Below are 18,701 nucleotides of genomic sequence, written 5' to 3'. Positions count from 1 at the left end.
AATTGAAGCGGGCCTTGAACTGCTGATCTGCCTTCCTCTAAGTGCTGGAATTCCGGGCAAGAGTCACTGTGCCTTATGAGACATCTGCCTTCTTTGGCTAAATGGGTTTGCTTCCTTTGGAAGCCATCCAGCATCCAGATGTGCGAAATTGTACTCCCAGAGACAGTGGAGGCAGGGTACTACTGGGCAGTGCTGCTGGGTGTCCACTTGGGGGATGGGGCCTGTATTGCGAGCAGAGGGAGGGAAGCTTAGGCTGGTGTAGGGGAGTGAGTGTGCAGGCAGTGAACACATCCAGGAAGAGAACTGGTTTGGTTTATTGGGGTGGGGTGAAGTCTATGATGCCCCTGGTGAGGTAACCAGGTTCTCTGGGGGAAAGTCTGTGTGACGTACCAATGACCAAGACAGGGATGTTGAAAGACGCTTCATCTATATACTCAGGAGTTGGGGGAGGGGCTTATAAGGTCAAACAAGGAGTGAAGCCTGATGACTGTCAGGGTAATAAATTCTCACTAGGGCTATTGTGGCCGGAGCTGGCTTTTTGGCACTGGGTTGAGACTGGGGAGATAGCCAACCCCTGCCGGCCTACCTCTGAGGTATCCCGGTTTGAAGCTCCCCCTGGACCCTTCTTCCTCTGTAATCCTGGGCCATTACGGTCCCACAGGACTGGGACTCTCTCCCTCCAAAATGCCCTGAGCAGAGCTGAGGAAGATAGCTCAGGGGAGAGCCTAGCCTGAGGCCCTGGGCTCCATTCCAACATCACTGAGTTAAATATGCAGAACAGACTATAGAGAATGTGAGTGGCTTGTGAGGGGTGTATGGGCGGAAGAAGCCAGCTCTGTCAGCACTTAGCTATACTGCACAGGTACACTTTCAACTCTTTTTTTCTCCAACGAATATTTATTGAGTACCTACTGGGTGCCAGCTGTCGTTCTGACCCTAAGGACCTAGGAATTTAACAGAGCAGATTAAATCCTCAGGAAGGTTACCTCCTCCCCAAAGCAAATGAGATATGTTTAGAGTGTCTTCAAACGTAAGTTATGACATGGCTTCATGTGAGAGCATTTGCTCAGCATGTCTGAGGCCCTGGGCTCTTTTCTTAGCTCCAAATTAAACAACAACAACGAAAGTTAGCACATAATTCTCCATTTGCCTGTACAATATTGGTATGGAATTCGTTGGTCTGACATGATCCCTTGTTGGTGGCGCTGAATCCAACTCAAGACTTTATTCACACTTAACCAGAAGATTCTGATCAGTTTCTCCTCCTTCTGTCTATGCAGAAGACTCTCAGGTTACCAGCACAATATCCCCCTTACAATCGCCACACAAGGGCCTCCCTCCTCGGCCTCCGTCAACGCACAACAGGCCTCCTCCCCCGCAGTCCCTGGAGGGACTCAGGCAGATGCACTATCACCGTACCGACTATGACAAGTCACCCTTAAAGCCCAAAATGTGGAGTGAGTCATCTTTAGACGAGCCTTATGAGAAAGTGAAGAAACGCTCCTCCCACGGTCATTCCAGGTGAGCTGCATTGGGATGCCCAAATGAGGTCTCCGGCCACACTTGCTCAAACAGAATCAAAGGCTTGCCCCACATAGAACCTACAAATCACAGTGTTCCCAAAGGATACTCATTTCCTTCACGGAAATTACAGTTCAGCTTCGCACACAAAGCCCTCTGCTGTCAAACCCATAGAAGTACAGATTTGTCATCTGAAGTTGTGGGTGGGGGGAAGGGGAGGCGAGGGTTTGACTCACGGTCGACCTGTTGGCAGATGACTTTAATGCTGTTAAACTCCACAGGAATTAATTAGGAAATTGTAGCCAGCAGTATTTCAGAATGGCAAGGGAGAGCCCAATCAGAGGATCCTCAAGGTGGTATAGAACCCTACCCCATCTTCCAGCCGATTTCTGGAGCCAAGAAGCTGTAATGTGAGCCTCACATTATCAGCTCATTACTTGGTTAATATCAACATCATAGAGAGGATTATCTGGAGGCATTTAGGTCTGCTTCTGTTTTCCTCATGTTCCTCAGTGATACAGCTCCAAGAGGGTACCCTAGCAGGTACTTTATTTCTTGGAAAATAATATGTGTTAAGGATGAAGAGTCCATAGAACAATCACCCTGTGCTTAACTGCAGGGGTGAAGGGGGGAGAGGTAGACTAGTGAGAGTTGGAGATCCAGGCAAGCTCTCCCTTCAATTAGATCTACTGTCCCAAGCTAGTCAGCCCCTACCAATGCTGCCACACTGTATTCGTGTGACGAACATGGTATCCCTCTGCTTGCTTGCAGTAGCCACAAGCGTTTTCCCAGCACAGGGAGCTGTACTGAGGCAGGAGTAAGCAGCTCCCTGCAGAATAGTCCCATCCGGAGCCTCCCACACTGGAATTCCCAGTCTAGCATGCCATCCACCCCAGACCTGCGCGTCCGGAGTCCCCACTACGTTCATTCCACAAGGTGAGTCTTCTGGGCCTTCAGTCCTCCTGCCTTTGTGGGAAAGGCAGACCTTAGTATAGTCAGACATCATTGGCTCCAACCTAGTCCAGCTAACAGGTGAGCTAGGGTCAGACTTGATTCAGCCCACTTTGCCCTGGACACTCAATCCAGCGACTTGTGGAGACAAGAGAACCCCAGCCTCCTGGAGACAGCTGACAAGGATCCTAGTAGGAGTGGGAACAGGAAAACTAGCCCAGTTAATGTGGGGAAGTGCAGCAGCCATATGCACCCCAGGCTAATCTTTGCTCCACGTCCCGTTCCTCGTAGATCTTTCTCATGAGGTCTAAAATCTATTCTGAGCTGACTTTAATGCTTCAGGGTATACATTTATAATGATCAAAAGAAATGAATAGAGAAACAGGCCTCCCTGAACTATATCCCCTCTCTAAGAAGTAAAGCCGGGTCACGGAAGGCCACTGGTGAGGGTTATATAGCACACTTCTGCTGTCTGTAGCCAAGAGTCCCTGTGAATTTGCATAAGGCATCCTATCGCTGGGCACCAGTCATCTTCCTCTTGTTGATATTGATGGATCGGAGGCAGCGTATTGCTGGTAGGTATTTGTATCATTTATATTTAGGGGCTCCATGTTCCACCAACTTCCCTTTTGGAACCCTCATAAGAAACAGACATTGGTACATTAGCAATGTCAGCATTCATTCCAGAGGAGTCTGGTTCAATTACGGAAGGGCCTCTGTTAGACTTTTGTTGTTAGTTTTTGTGTTTTTGAGGGACTTTGGGATTTTTGTTTTATTACCTACAATCAGTATTTTTAAAGGCGTTAATATAACGCTTGGGACGTGGTAATTTGCTTCTCTATCGATGGCATCGTTTTCTTAAGAAGCAAAAGCCCGCAGGACATTGGTCAACACTTTTCATCCACCTCCTAGGTTCTACATGGACTTCAGGGACTCCCTTCCTCACCTGGGACCTAGGGAATTACCTCGCTTTCCAGGGGCAACCTTTCTGGGCTCTCCCATTGGTAGAGGGCTTGAGCCTGACCTATGGCTTTCATGGGACCCTTTGATTCAGAACTCTAAAACCAATCATGCGTCTCCCCACAGGTCGGTGGACATCAGCCCCACGAGACTGCACAGCCTCGCACTGCACTTTAGGCATCGAAGCTCCAGCTTGGAGTCCCAGGGCAAGCTCCTGGGCTCAGAGAACGACACCGGAAGCCCCGACTTCTACACCCCGAGGACTCGTAGCAGCAATGGCTCAGACCCCATGGATGACTGCTCATCCTGCACCAGCCACTCGAGCTCTGAACACTACTACCCGGCCCAGATGAATGCCAACTACTCAACGCTGGCTGAGGACTCGCCATCCAAGGCGCGGCAGCGACAGCGACAGAGGCAGCGGGCAGCAGGCGCGCTGGGCTCAGCTAGCTCTGGCAGCATGCCCAATCTGGCGGCACGCAGCGGGGCTGCGAGCGCGGGAGGTGGCGTGTACCTGCACAGCCAGAGCCAGCCGAGCTCGCAGTACCGCATCAAGGAGTACCCACTATATATCGAGGGCAGTGCCACACCCGTGGTGGTACGCAGCCTGGAGAGCGACCAGGAGGGCCACTACAGCGTCAAGGCGCAGTTTAAGACCTCCAACTCTTACACGGCTGGTGGTCTGTTCAAAGAGAGCTGGCGCGGCGGTGGTGACGAGGGCGATGCAGGCCGCCTTACGCCATCGCGCTCTCAGATCCTGCGGACTCCTTCCTTGGGGCGTGACGGCGCCCATGACAAAGGCTCCGGCCGCGCTGCTGTGTCCGATGAGCTGCGCCTGTGGTACCAGCGCTCCACAGCCTCGCACAAGGAGCACAGCCGCCTGTCGCACACCAGCTCCACTTCCTCAGACAGCGGCTCTCAGTACAGCACCTCTTCCCAGAGCACCTTCGTGGCGCACAGCAGGGTCACCAGGATGCCCCAGATGTGCAAGGCCACATCAGGTGAGCAGGATGACGGGACAGTGCTGACGGTTGCCTACCCTGAAGGTTGCCTAGATTTCACAACCAAGAAAGGGAGTCATTTATTCTGGAGGCCATGTTGTGGAACTTGGGAAGTCCATGGTTCTTATCCTAACCCAGGTGTCCCTTCCTTCCTTAACCTAGGCACAGAGCGAGCATTTCTTTTAGCCCTTCTAGTTAAGGATAAAAAGCCATGTGATGCCATGTGAAGTCAGGTCACGGGGTTTATCCTGCCAAGGATGCACCTTTACCTGGTGAAGGAAAAGTCTAGTAAGTTAGAGACCCGGGTTCTAACCTTGACAAGAATGAATTGAAAGTGGGGCCCGGATCTTGAGGCTCTGGGGAAAGAAGTGTTAGCTCTCGGAACCTGACCACTGTGTCTGCATGGGTAAATTCTTTTGCTCCTGGCTTTTCTTTTCAGCATCCTTGATACTGTGTCACACCGAGCTTTGAACCCAAAGCACTGTACAGTACCCAGTCAAGCAAAAGCAGGGAGAAATGTCCTTTCCCTTAAGAAGCTCCTATGAAATGACAATGCTAATAACCGACGTTAGTAGAGCATTTACCTTCACTAGATCAATGGCTACACTCATACCACTTAGAAAGTAGTTAAACAAACAAACAAACAGCCTTTTACTGTAGGCAGAAGAAACGAGGAAGGGTAGGAGGAAAACAAGAATAAAGGCAAAAGTGAAAACCAGTGGAACCCCAGGTCAGGCAGGGTCTGGAGAGAGTCCCCGAAAGGAACAGCCGGAAAAGAAGCTGTACATTCTGCCTCCATGTTCCCATTGCTCTCTTCACTAGGGCGCACATGCCAAACGAACTCCCCGGACTGGACTACAAAGATCGGGCAGTCCTGGGCGCGCCTGGGACTTCACGGTCCTACAACCTTTTCCTGCTCTGCTTATTTATCTGTAAACTAAACCACTGGCTTCCCAGCAGGATTCTGAGAGTGGATACATTAACATGTACCCTCTGGAGGCCATGATCCTTGCTAGTCCTCTCAGATCCAGTGGTTAAGTCTCAATGGCAAAAAGATGAGTGGTTCATGCTCTCAGAACTGCCATTGTGTGGATTTGCTTTACTAAACAGCAGGAAGATACTACTGAGATTTTAGTAAACTGTACCCCACCCACCCCAGCCGCCACCAAAAGTGCAAAGGAAACTCAGTACTTGGTGTTGAATTCTCCTAACCAGATCTTCTCACGCTTGGAGCAAACCCCTGACACACAGGAGCTGTTAAGAGCACTGTTCATTTGCAGGGTCTCTGAAGTAGCAGATAATAAGTCTGGAGGCCCTTCCAACAATTCAGCACGGTCCTCACAGAGAAGCCCCATCTAATGTGCTCAGTTCTCCACAGCAGAAACACGGGGCTTCCCGTTCTGGGCCACTATAGAAACCATCCTGTGACCTCGGTCAGAATGGAAGGACAAAGTTAAGAGAAAATTAAGTTGGGGTATTTCCCACTGAATGCCACGGGGCCACCAGGACCCTATCTACAAGATCACATCCTTCATGTCTGACATTGGTATCACCTGCCGCTGGGTCTGTCCTTGACTTCATGCTCTATACTTGGTGTTAACCCATTTTCTCCCTGCTTTTCCCACACTGACTACCTCTAGCTGCCTTACCTCAAAGCCAGAGAAGCTCAACACCGTCAAGTGAAATTGGAGCCACCCCACCAAGCAGTCCCCACCACATCCTGACCTGGCAGACTGGGTGAGTTGTCCCATGAGGTCGCTGACTTGGTTCTCCTGGGTTCTAAATTGCATTGGCTAGGAAGGCTATCATCAGTATTGAGCTCCCAGCGACCAGCGAAGGGAGGATGCATCAGCAAATGGGTGCCCAGAATCAAAATGACCTCCCTGGGCTGTCACCTTCTCCCTGACTGGCCTACTGTTTTTGATGGGGAACAAATTCTGTGTGTTTTATTTAAAGGTAGGTAGAGATTTCTGGACTATAGCAAGGCAAAGAAGTGGATTCAATTCTGGGTAGCATTTGATTTTTTTTTCCCCCACAAAAATGTAGGCTTGGGAGAAAGAACCCTCAGATATTACACAGGCTTCTCAGTGTGGCCATTGTCTTTTTTTTTTTTTTAAATATTTATTTATCTTACATGAATGCTCTATCTGCATGTATACCTGCATACCAGAAGAGGGCATCAGATCCCATTATAGGTGGTTGTGAGTCACCAGGTGGTTGCTGGGAATTGAACTCAGGACCTCTGGAAGAGCAGTCAGTGCTCTTAACCACTGAGCCATCTCTACAGCCTGGTCATTGTCTAGGCTAAGCAGTTGCTCTTCATCAGCGAAGGGGGTTCTGTACCTTGAGACCTTTAAATAGAGGTTGTCCACAGCAAAACACTGAAACTGGAAGTCAGCTTTAAGTGTGCACTTAGGGCCAGTTAGGATGCTCCAATCTGCCAAAGGGTCAGTACGACACAAGTGTCCTGCTTTGTGGTCACACGCTGGCACGTTCTACCCGGCTCCTCTCTGTCGCTGCCTCTTAGACGGTCCACTCTGTCAACACCTGTTAGTCCCTGGATGGGCCCTGTATCCGGCTTAATCCCCTGCTTTTATTTTGTTGGGCGTGGGTGAGCGTGTCTGGGAAAATCTGACAGCTGTGAGCTGGATTGTAAGAACACCACAGTCCCACAGTTGCTTCTACGGCCTGCGTCCAGGCTCCCATGTGTGGAGGAGTTTACTCCTCCACATTTATCTGAAGTGACGTGACACCAGGCCTCTTCTGGAAACTTCATTTTGGGTGGAGAAGTGGGGGAGCCAACACTTATTGAGTACTCACGACACAAAGGATGACGGCTTCTTTGAACATGAGGGAGTTCCATGGAATCCTGTCTGTTCCCCAAAAAGGGAAGTAGCTAGATCTGTTGTAAGTGAGACAGAGAACACAAACCACGCACTCTACCTTTCTGGTGGGTCAGTTTGGGCTTCTGGGGCCTATCCAAAACCTACCGAATCAGAAGCCCTGGGGTAGGCCCATTGGGTGTCCTTAAGTGAACCCTTGGGTCATTAGGATCCGTCCCCACACTGCCTCTTTACTCTTTCCAAATCAGGAAAATATATAGTCGGCAACTGCAGTGTGTCTCACATCTACTCCTAAGGTGGCTTTTGCCAGTGGCTACCCCTCTCTCTTTTTATTATAAATAATTGACACTTGTCCATACCATCTTCTCTACAACACCAGATGCTAAATCCAGACAGCTTCTTGGCTTAGGCTCTGAGACTCTCTCAGGACTAATTCATACAAGAGCCATACATCTGTATACCTCTCTAGGCTAAATGTTATCATCCAACCAGGACGCTTGGGATCCTCTGTGGGCCATGCTGTTTTATCTGATCTAACCATATGACTGTATCATTTGATAAGACAGGCTCTGAAATTTACAAGCAGCCCCCCCATGCCCTCCCACTCGAGTTGCCTCTTTTACCACATGTAGCCAGTGAGGGCTCCCAACACACTGGAAACAGAGGGGCATTGTCCTTGAAGTCCAGCGTTTTGCCAGCTTGAGAATTACTCAAGAATAATGTGATAAGAAGACAGTGGGTAAAAATTGCCACCGTCTGCCTTCCTAACAGAACTCCTGAGGTTCTGTTTCTCACTGATGGAGCCTGAGTGTTCTGCATGATTCTCACTGTGTCACGGACACGTGGGTAGATAATCAATGGGTCTTTCCGGTGTGATAATAAGCTGCTACTAATCACGTGTGTCCATTCTTCTGTGTAACACGACCTCTCTTCTCTTCTCCTTCCGCTTTCCTTTGTTCAGAGAAGCAACAGAAAACTCTCCCATCATGGATGGGTCTGAGTCTCCAACTCACCAAAGTACTGATGAATAGAGGTATTGTAAGGGGACGTTTTGTTCTTACTGCCCACGTGTGTGATCCAGATGTCCCGCATATGTGCTGCCTCTGCCCTTGTCATAGTTTCCAGGAGGAAATGTCTGAATGGTGTGGAAGCTATTATCTTTATGTTTTAGTTCTAGCTACATGTGGTGCTATATGTTTGGATGTGTGTTTTTACATCAGATGTAGGGTAGTCCCCATGCGCCCCCCGCCAGTATATTTAGATTTCTAGGCTTTAAGCACAAGAACAAATCACAGTGGTCCATTGTTGTTTACCAGCTTTGGACGCACTTTCCGTGAATACCACACCACTGCTGTTTTAAAAAACCCAGATACTGTAACTCATTATCCTACCACTTTTCAGAGACATTTGCATGTTGCGCCAAATGTCAGAGTCCTGCTTTTTAAAACGTAGTTTGTAAATTACCGCCACCACCTGGGAGCCCAGAGTGACTCCTGGAAGCCATCCTGGCTGCGGAGTCAACCACACACTGAAATCTGCAAAGCGTTGCCATCCCAAATACAGAACAGAGGGACCTGAAAGTCGGAGTAACTAACCGTACAGCACTGACGTCAAGAAGCATGTCAGAGATCAATAAAGTGATAAGGGGGCCATGAAGGAGTGAGAAAAGGGCTTTAGTAAAGAACGAAAACCGAGTCATGAGTACGAGGCAGCCACATTGAAAATACTGAGGGCTCTACAACTCACTCAGTACAGGAAGAGCAGCCCATTAGCCTTGGGTGTGGAGTAGGACAAGACCATGATCAGTTTTTACAGTTAGCCAAGGCAGGATGAAGATGGCCAGACAGCTCACACGATGGTGACAGTGAAAGGACTGAGAGAGAATGGTGTCACAACGTTTTTGAAGCTGGAGTCATTGTTCTCCTCCACTGTGGAGTATAATGTGCTTCGAGTGACGGTGATGGTACCAGACGTCTGAGAAGACTTAACACACTCGAGTGGGAGCACGGTTGAGTCAGTTCAATATGGACTAGAGAGAACACTGCTGGGTAGCAGCTCACACAAAGGGCCAGCCGAGTCAGGACGACACAGTGGTCTTACCACCCTGGCTTTATGGCCACTGTCCACCAATCCAGATCTGTCCAGCCAGTTGGCTGGGTCAGGGAAACCCCATTCTCAGTTCACAGCAGGATATGGAGGAAAAACATCACTCACTCTTTAAAAAGTGATTTAACCCCAGACTGCTTAGGGTCAGGCATATGAGAGATTCAAACGTGTCCTATGGCGTTGAGGTGTGTGAGGTGTTGTTTGCCAGCCTGTGTTCTGTGGGCGTGACGAGGTGACAGCGTGGGAGACGGTCCAGGTGAAACAAAACAACACGTGACCCCTCAGAGCATTTCCCATGTTCTCACAGTCAGGAAAATGTCTCTAGGAGACCCACTTCACAGCTGAATGGGAAAACTAGCTTCTAGAAGACTCTAGGAAGCTGCATGGCGTGTGGAACCAAGCCTTTTAACCAAATAAGCATGGGTACGCAGATAAATTGGGAAGCTGAGGAAAAGCTGGGGCCAGCGCTTGCTAGTCGTTCGCATTCACGGCGAGGAAATAATCACCCTCGTGCTTTCAAAGCTCCTCCGCCATGTCTGAGCCAGTGGCTGTGGCTGGAGAGCTAACTGGCGGCCCTCGGTCATGTGTCTGACAGGGGTCACAGGAAGGAATGGTTTCCCCAGGAGTACTGCGTGTTTGTAGCAGAGTCCACCTTTCCCAAAGTCCTTGGTTCTTCTGGCGCCATTAACAAAAGCCAGTTTGGCGATGGGGAGACAGTGTTTGTAGATTAGGCATAACCGAGTCATCTACTTACTTACCCCCAGCCAACAGACACACACAAAGACACCCGTGGCCAGTGACATAACTAAGGGCCTTTGCTTCTAAAGCCACAGTTAATCAGAATTAACCTCGTGGACTTCCAGGGCTCCAAGCACAAGACTGTCCTGGTGGTTTGCCCGAAAATTCCAGAGTACTTGGGATTTTTCTAGCTCTCGTGGACTTTGCTGGGTCAGGTGAGGGGCATTTACAAGGCATTGAATGCTCACTTGATGAGTTCTGGAGAGGTCAGCAAATGAGGAGTAAGGGTGACGGACTGTCTTCTGTGTGAGCTCATGGCTCTAAGATGCTCTTTAAAATGGCCTGACCCCAAGGTATGCCCCTGGCCTAGGCCTGGGAACGGAAGTGTCGCTTAGGAACAGTCAGAGCACTCCGAGTAGAGCTGTGGCCACTCATCTGTGTGAGCGCTGTTGACACTTAGTAATCACTCCTTCCTAGCCTATGAGAAATACTCACCTGACGAAAGATCTGCTTTCTTCCATATATGTGTTTCTGTGTAGACACAAATACATTTTTATTTTATACTATTTTTTGGTGCTGAGGATTAAGTGCATGACCTTTATATGCTAAGCATACTTTCTACCACGGAGCTACAGACCCAGTCCCGACTGTAGGTTTTGAAAAAAAATACCTCTATAAAAATCACAACAATATTGATTTTAAAAACATTTAAAACTCGATTTAGAGTGTCACTTTAGTATCACTCTAAGGAAGGTCACATTTTGACTATTCTCTTCTGGGACAGTGATAACTCACCACAGAAGTGCAATGATGGGTCTGATGTGAGGCAAGCCCCTGGCTGTCATGTAGGAAGTCACCGTGAGGTATACAGCTCCATGGACTCCTCAGCCTTTGCTACATCTGAAAATTATCAGTGGGACTGGGCAGTTCCCCAGGCCAACAGCAGCAGGTCCAGACTCAGGCCTGGACGTGAGCATTTCTGAGGTTCCCACGTGATCGTGAGGACTGCCGCATTGAGTGTTAACTTGCATTTGCCGAGGTTTCAGGAGGTCCCTTTTGTGTGACACTTATGGTCTCTGAACACCTTCTGTATACCCACTGTAGGAGACTGCCAGGCCTCACCTCTGTGGGGCAGGGCAGACGGCAGCTCATCTGTAGAGGGCACATCACTCGTACGCATCCTGAACACTATGTAGTGCTCTCCTCTAACTCTGGTCTTCTCTCTCTCTCCGATCCACAGGAGCTACGGTGACAGCTGCTTCCTGGATTCCTCCCTCTATCCAGAGCTAGCTGACGTCCAATGGTACGGGCAGGAAAAAGCCAAGCCCGGGACCCTCGTGTGAGCCGGCCGACCGGGCCGATGTGAGCACCGCCACGCCATTCCAAGTCACCTCACTGCCTCTCATTTGCCTTACCCAGATGCACTGTCACCTGCACCAGCTTCGGCCCTCAGCACTTTTTTTCTCCTATCTCCACATCCCTTTCAACCTCAAAACCCTGACTGAGGAGACGTTCTGGAAGGTTCCGAACCCACTGTGTGTCCCTGGCTCTCTTGTCCGGAGAGCCAGATAACAATCCTCAATGGCACCTTGGTGGTTTCCCTCTGCCATGACAGCCCCAGGCCACAGACTGTCGGGGAAGCCAACACATGCAATTCCTGTGGAAGAGAAGCCTTGGTAGAGAACGAGGAAAGCAAGCCCTGCCCGCAGAGACTGTGAAGCTGTTTCCGGCTGCCACCCTGGGCCAACCGTAGTGCTTCTAGAGGAGAGCACCGAGTGGGGATATCGGTTTCCACCTGAAATAAATATTCAGTAGTCAAACAGCCAGCAAGAGTTCCTAAGGTGAAGCGTTAGGATTGGTGCTCCAGAGACGCATTGGAAGATTCCAACCGGTTCTATGCTGCCAAAGATTAGACACATTCAACAATGAACAGAGAGGAGGGGCCGAGAGGAACACACTTTTTCTGCAGTGAAATTTCAAGTCTAAATTGCTTCTATGCAGCCCCAGTGAAGGTCAACCCTTTGTAGACCACGTCCTGTCATGTGTGACCCATCTTCTGGAGCACTCCATGTCCCCGGATCTGAGAGACTGGGAACAAACCCAACAGGACACTGAAGATGAAGGGCTTGACTGGCCTGGCAGACTCGGATGTGAAGGAAAACAGAGGTTGGGACAGGGGAGCCGGGTACCGTTAGGACTGCCCTATGCAGGGGCCTCAGCCTACGCCCCCAAAGCTTCTTTCTTGTTGGGATTGGGAGGAAGCTGAAGGTGATCATTGCCAAAAGCAGTTCTCTCTCGTTAAAAACAACCAGTAAAAGTGTAACCTTTCTTTTTTTTTTTTTTTTTTTTGGTACAAGGCCTTTCATTTTCCTTTTTTTATGGGAAACCAAGGGAAAAAGCACACTGCGATCTAGTCAAGTGTTTTACTGTTGTGGCTCATTGTATGTTTGTCAACCCTTGTATGAACCTGGACAGACCTCTCCTGTGTGTCGCTTAGTCAGAGAACTCAAGTACGCCCTTAGGTAGGAAGATTTTTTTTTTTACACATGTCTACCAGTCGGCAGGCAGAACAGAGTTCAGACAACTCAGCTTCCAAAGGGCCCATCCACCTCCGGCAGTATCTGTGACCTTGATCTATATACCACCTCTGTCCACAGATACCAAGAGGGAAAAAAAGGCAAAAAAAAAAAAAAAAATTCAAATAAAAAGCATGCGTGCAAGCTGCTCGTTTACATGTGTTTTGAGCTATGCTTAACACACAACCGAAAAGCCATCAATCTTCAAAGGCCTCAGAATTACTTTTGTAATAACTAACCAGCGCACAGTCTTAGTCGAGTTACTAAAGATGGCGCAGGAGTCTCTGTGGAGGTAGTGCGTGTGCATCTGTGCAAGCGCAAGGCTTGCAGGGTTACTTCTGCAAAGCCTTCCTGTGGGAAGTGCACCTAGGACCAGGAGCCAGGAGGAAAGCAAATGTAGAAGTTAGCTGTGGCATCAAACGAAAAGACTTTGCTTCTCGTGTATGTAAATCAAAGAATAACAATAGACTCTATGAGACCAGGAAGGTTAAGAAATGGATGGGGGGGGGGGGGCTGCGGATTTAGCTCAGTGGTAGAGCGCTTACCTAGGAAGCGCAAGGCCCTGGGTTCGGTCCCCAGCTCCGAAAAAAAGAACCAAAAAAAAAAAAAAAAAAAAAAAAAAAAAGAAATGGATACCGGAAAGGGCTAATCCTGTGGCTCACTTTGCAGTGGCTTGGAAAGCTCTGGAAGTCAAGTGGGGGCATTCATACCATATGGCTCGCCACGGCCTTCTCTCGCCCATTCGAGGCTGGGTACCCCAGAGCTGGGCATGATGAGCCCAGCTTCCAGAAACAGTACTCTTCCCAGACACGTCAGGGATAACCCTATAGGAAGGGTAGGAACTGGATACAATGGTACAAAATGACCCTGGGGCTCCATGGAGACGGGGCTACCTTTGTTGCTCCTAGTTCAATAATGGGAGCTACAAAAGAGGTTCTTTGGGGGATTATTCCTTCCTTCCTTAGCTAATAGGAAATGTGACACACTGTGCCCATTTTCTTTGATCCCAAAGGAGATGCCTGAGTAATTAGCCTGAACTATGGTGCAACAAAGTCCAAAAGGAAACAAAGAACAAGACAAGGTTACATGGTTACGGGTTGTAACACAGACAGTGGTTTGGAAATCAATTCCGAAGTCCTTCGGATCTATGAGAGATACAGAGAGAATTTAAGTGTAATAGATCTGGGGAGCAGAGGGAATCGGAGTGGGAGCCGTGAACACCATCGCGATGGTCTGGTAGTAAGGACAGAGATTAAGTAAAACAGGTTTTACTGTTTAGCTGTGTTCGGTTACTACAATGTACATAGTATAGTAAGCGTTAGTCCTTTGAGACGGACATGATAAATGGTCGCTGTGGTTGGTGGTGAACGCTCTAGCTATTGTATCCAAGCACCTGAAAACTCTTGACAGATCCCCATTTCTTTAAAGGAAGATGAAACATGAAGTCCCCAGTCTGATCTAAAGCCCCTATTGGATTCGTCGGGTACATGTAAGAGATTGCTTGTTTCAGCCAGAAAACTATGTTGTGAGCCAGGTTGGTTTCTCTTGTTTTATGCAGGTGAGTGTTGGAACTGTTCAAAACCCGGTTCGTTTTTCATCCAGTATTAGTTTAGTTCTAAATATAGCAAGCCTCACCCAGGTGCTATCAGATGACCAATTACTGCTTAGTTAACTAGGTGTAAAGTTTTACATATCCATTCATGTCAATAGTTTATTACGAGTTGTGGAAAATGGACTCTAGTTTAATAATTGGGGGGAAAGGTTAGGTCGCTCCTGACTGACTGTAGAGCATGTAAGATGATTTTCCTGGATTCTGTTCAACTGTAACCAATGAAAAAGATGTATGTTGTAGACAAAGTTGCAGAATTAAAAAAAAGAAATCTGCTTTTAATTTATTCTTTTTGTATTAAGAATTTGTATAGTACCTTTACATTTTTCAGAACAGTGTTGTCAACACTTATTAAAGCATTTTCAAAATGAAAACATCCCAGTTGCCTCTTGGATCACTCTTTGTTTCTAAATGATAAATGTGTAACCATGTTCTAGAAGTCTACATGTTGAGAAGATTCTGAACTCCTTTTGTTTTAGTAAGTAAGTCTCAGTCTACCTATGGTATGTCTTTTGGGTTTGGCTTGTTCTTTGAGACAGTCTCATTTTGCATAACAGCTTTGAAATCACAATCTCTTTGCCTCTGGCCACCACACACACCCAACTACTGCATGGTATTGTTGGCTTGGTAGAGGCTGGTTCTTCTCTGCTATAAATTATCCACCCTCTAAATCATTCCATCTACACAACAGCCTGCTGCATTTCCAAAAGTCCCCCAATTGTGGCATCTGGCTACTGGCATGCATTAGCAGATTGCTCCAATTGTACCCCTCCCGCCCCGACTGTAACCAACAGACAGCTCTTTTCTACCAGAAAACTAGTCTAGCCCCCAGGAGCATCCTGCATGGAAGGCCCTTCCTATCTGAGAAAGGCTAGAGCCTGCCAACAAGAGCAACAATGCACTGAGAAGCTGGACCTGTCTGGAAGCGAGCAGATAGAACGGTGTTTACTACTTCCTGAACTCTGGCAACTGACTGGGAAACTTCTTAGGAGGTTAGGAGTATCGGGGCATCCCAAAACAATCTATACTTAAAACAAAAAATAATGTAAATACATTATACATCAAGAAGTCAGAAATGAACCTATGCTCTAAGACCTATCATATGAAAGCAACTGAAACTCAGGAAGGTGGCACTGGCCCATGCTTCCTGTTCCTTTTACACACACGCACATACACACACATACATACACATACATGACCCTACTTCCTCTCACATAATGTCAACAAAATCTCATTTCTATCTTGATTTCTAGAGAACACAAAGTAAACACTAGATCTATAGAAAATATTAAAAATATCTAGCCCTGGACTTCCCAGAATAACTGTTAAAAAACGCACACAACTCTCCCAAGAGTGTGTAGAGCCACTTGAGGTCTGCAGGGCAGAGAGTGGCCTCCGTCAAGCCACCGCACACTTGGTATGGAATCTGGGGGCTCAAAATCTTAGGTGCTCGTGGATCAGAAAAAGCAGCACAGGATGGATGGATATTTAAGGGGCAAGGAACTCTACCAGCACTAAACTGGGAGGAGCTTAAGCCAATTCCCAAGGACACTGTAGCAATGCGTTTGCATACAATCTGAGCAATCTGAGCTCTCATGCGTTTGCATACAATCTGAGCAATCTGAGCTCTCACTCAGATCTTGTTCCAGGAGTTGGCCTCTTTAAGATGACAGGAAAAGGTGGAGCAGCCACTAAGCCATGATCCCAGCCAAGTTACTTCTATTCAGCCAAGGCCTGAAAGGTCCACATGGCAATAGTGTAGATAGTAATTGATAGACTAGAGGTGCACGTGCACTCTGCAGAGGATGCGCGCGCGCGCACACACACACACACACACACACACACACACACACACACACACAGATTGTTTTTTTTTTTTTATCCTTAATAGAAACACATTTGCTCCTTACTTGACTGAGACACCTTCTTCACACAGACCGTGTTCTAGCACAATCCAAAGTTCTCATCTTTATTCCTGACCTTCCAAGGACCTCACAGCTCTGTTTGGACTCTCTTACTCTTGGCTCCCTGTATTTTCTCTCACAATTTACAAAGTGGCTGAGAGAAACAACCTGAGGGAAGAAAGTTTTGACTCGGGTTTAGACAGACTTCAGTCCTTCATAGCAGGGAAGGCATGGTGCCAGGCCCTTGCAAGCACAGGCATCTTGATTCCTGGCTGACAAGGACACAGAACGCAACCCTGGAACAGAGGCAGACAGAAACTTCAAAGACCACTCCCTGGTGAACTACTTACACCACAAAGGCCTCAAGTCCCAAAGGTCCCACAACTCCCAACAGAGCACCTGGGGACCGTGTGTTCAAACACCTAAGCCTCCTGAAGACGTTTTAGATTCCAGTCACAACACACAGCTCTCATGGTTTGCTGTGCCACCTTTTGCAGACGACACCAGTACCCTGCATCCATTCTGGACCTCTCCCCTCAATCTGCACTTCCTATCACCTCTTCAACAGCACCAATGTCAAGAACCTAACTCTTGATTTTCCCCTCCAAACACGCTCCAGTGGCCACCCTCGACTTAACAGGCAGCTCCATCCTCCAGGGCTCAGGTCAAAGTTCTTGCAATTATCCCTGCCTGCCCTTTTTCTTCCCACATCTGCAGTAAACAAAACATATATGAATATCCATCTGTGTGAGATTTATACTATATTGTGGGAAAGGGGGAGAAAATAAAAACCAAACCATTTACCCGGAAAGTGGGCACATTAGATTTAGCCCGTGACAGAAAAGAGTGATGCCGTATCCACCAAGTCAGCTAAGGAAGAATGGCGGTAAGCTTGCACAGAGAGTTCCTCAGATCGCTTCCAAGTGCACCTGGTGTGAGAACAGGGTGAAGGCCACAGCTACACGAGACAGGGAAAAGGCAGTCAGGATGCAGCGACTCGAGCTCCGGAGTAAATACACACAAGTCCCAGAATCAGAGAGAGAGGTAGAGAGAGGAGAAGGAAGTGCTTTCCTGTCTTCACCGATGTGCACAGGTGGTGTGCACGCTGCCACACGTGAGCTTACATTAACAGATACAGACGCAGATGAATGAATATATAACGGAACACTAGGGTTTTATAAAAAGTGCGAACATTCAGTTCCCTTCTCTCAAATCCTACGCTTGTAGGAATGCACTAGGATGGCAGCATTAAACGAAGAGGAAGAAGCTGGCATCCAGGCCGGGATGCCTCAGTGACCGAGAGCCACCTGCTGCTCTTCCGGGGGACCCAGATTCGCTTCCCAGCACCCACACAGCAGCTCCATCTGTACAGCTTCTTCTGTGGGATCAGACATTGTTCCAACCTCCACAGGCACTGCCCACATGTGGTTTACCTACACACATGCTGGCAAGATACTCGTGAACATAAAAATAAGTCTATAAATGTTTTTAAATTAACATTTGAATTGATATTTTTAATGGGGTCTCTACTCAAAGAAAAGGTTATACCAATATCCAAGCTGGTCAGGAGACTCATTCCCTACCATTAACAGTTAGTTATCACAACATCAGCCTCAGAGAGGTACAGAACCTACGTCCTCGGAATGGATACATAAGTGTAAATTAGCAAGAGGGGCTGCAGAGATGGATCAGCAGTTGAGAGCACTGACTGCTCTTCCAGAGGTCCTGAGGTCAACTCCCAGCAACCACATGGTGGCTCACAGCCATCTGTAATGGGATCAGATGCCCTCTTCTGGTGTCTGAAGACAGCGACAGTGTTCTCATATATATACAATAAATAGATAATTCTTAAAAAAATAAATTAGCAAGAAAATATAGAAAACTCAACAGGAAACAACAGACATGAAGTCTGTCTCTATAAGGGCCTTCATAAAAGGAAATGTATAGCAACGAGGTATTCAACTGGGTTCATCATCAGGCGAACACGAATTAAATCCACAATGTAACACTGCTAAAGCGAAGGCTTCAAAAGATACCTCGAATGTGAGCAGACGCTGACAAACCCAACTCTCAAATCCCCAGAGCAGGAGCAGAACTAGTATACGCCCCACGGGAACTCCCAGAGCTGAATGTATATACCTTGCAGTCGCCTTGGTATGGACAGTATCCATAGAAATTTATATTCGCCAAGAAAGGCATACATAGGGTTCATGCAAACGTGGAACGATTCCCACTCATGAGCCCCGACTATACACAACAGTGACTACTAAAGACCTAAACTTGCACTGAACAAGTCACATGGGCAGTCAAGCACGGAGACTTCCGAATTGGGAAGACACACAAACACAAAATCAAGCAAGCCTAACTTACCAGATACATACCTTAAGGAAGTCCACGGGGCTTTGTGATCTGCTAACTTTCTCACCGACCGTGAGAGCCAAGTGTTACTTGTATATTAAGGAGGATTACATTCCTTATGCTTTGGCTTCATT

At 47.9% G+C, this 18,701-nt stretch overlaps 1 protein-coding gene across 13 annotated transcripts in view; it reads left to right on the top strand.

Moving 5' to 3' along the window:
* Positions 1-14,679, top strand: part of Frmd4a (FERM domain containing 4A) — a 590,863-nt gene extending 576,184 nt beyond the window's left edge. For 10 of the 13 annotated variants that reach the window (XM_039095788.2, XM_063276496.1, XM_039095786.2 and 7 more), the window contains 5 exons: positions 1,281-1,521; positions 2,293-2,457; positions 3,559-4,433; positions 6,074-6,170; positions 11,361-14,679. In XM_039095788.2, the coding sequence (XP_038951716.1) occupies positions 1,281-1,521; positions 2,293-2,457; positions 3,559-4,433; positions 6,074-6,170; positions 11,361-11,463 (1,481 nt within the window). In that variant the 3' untranslated portion in view covers positions 11,464-14,679. Of the gene's footprint in view, positions 1-1,280; positions 1,522-2,292; positions 2,458-3,558; positions 4,434-6,073; positions 6,171-8,237; positions 8,310-11,360 lie in introns of all 13 variants that reach the window. The other 3 variants (XM_039095787.2, XM_039095783.2, NM_001191821.1) reach the window with 2 other exon arrangements.
* Positions 14,680-18,701: the final 4,022 nt, after the last annotated feature.

This window comes from Rattus norvegicus, chromosome 17 (genome assembly GCF_036323735.1).
Source record: "Rattus norvegicus strain BN/NHsdMcwi chromosome 17, GRCr8, whole genome shotgun sequence".
Taxonomy (NCBI): Eukaryota; Metazoa; Chordata; class Mammalia; order Rodentia; family Muridae; genus Rattus; species Rattus norvegicus.
This window is presented reverse-complemented; position numbering and strand designations above follow the sequence as displayed.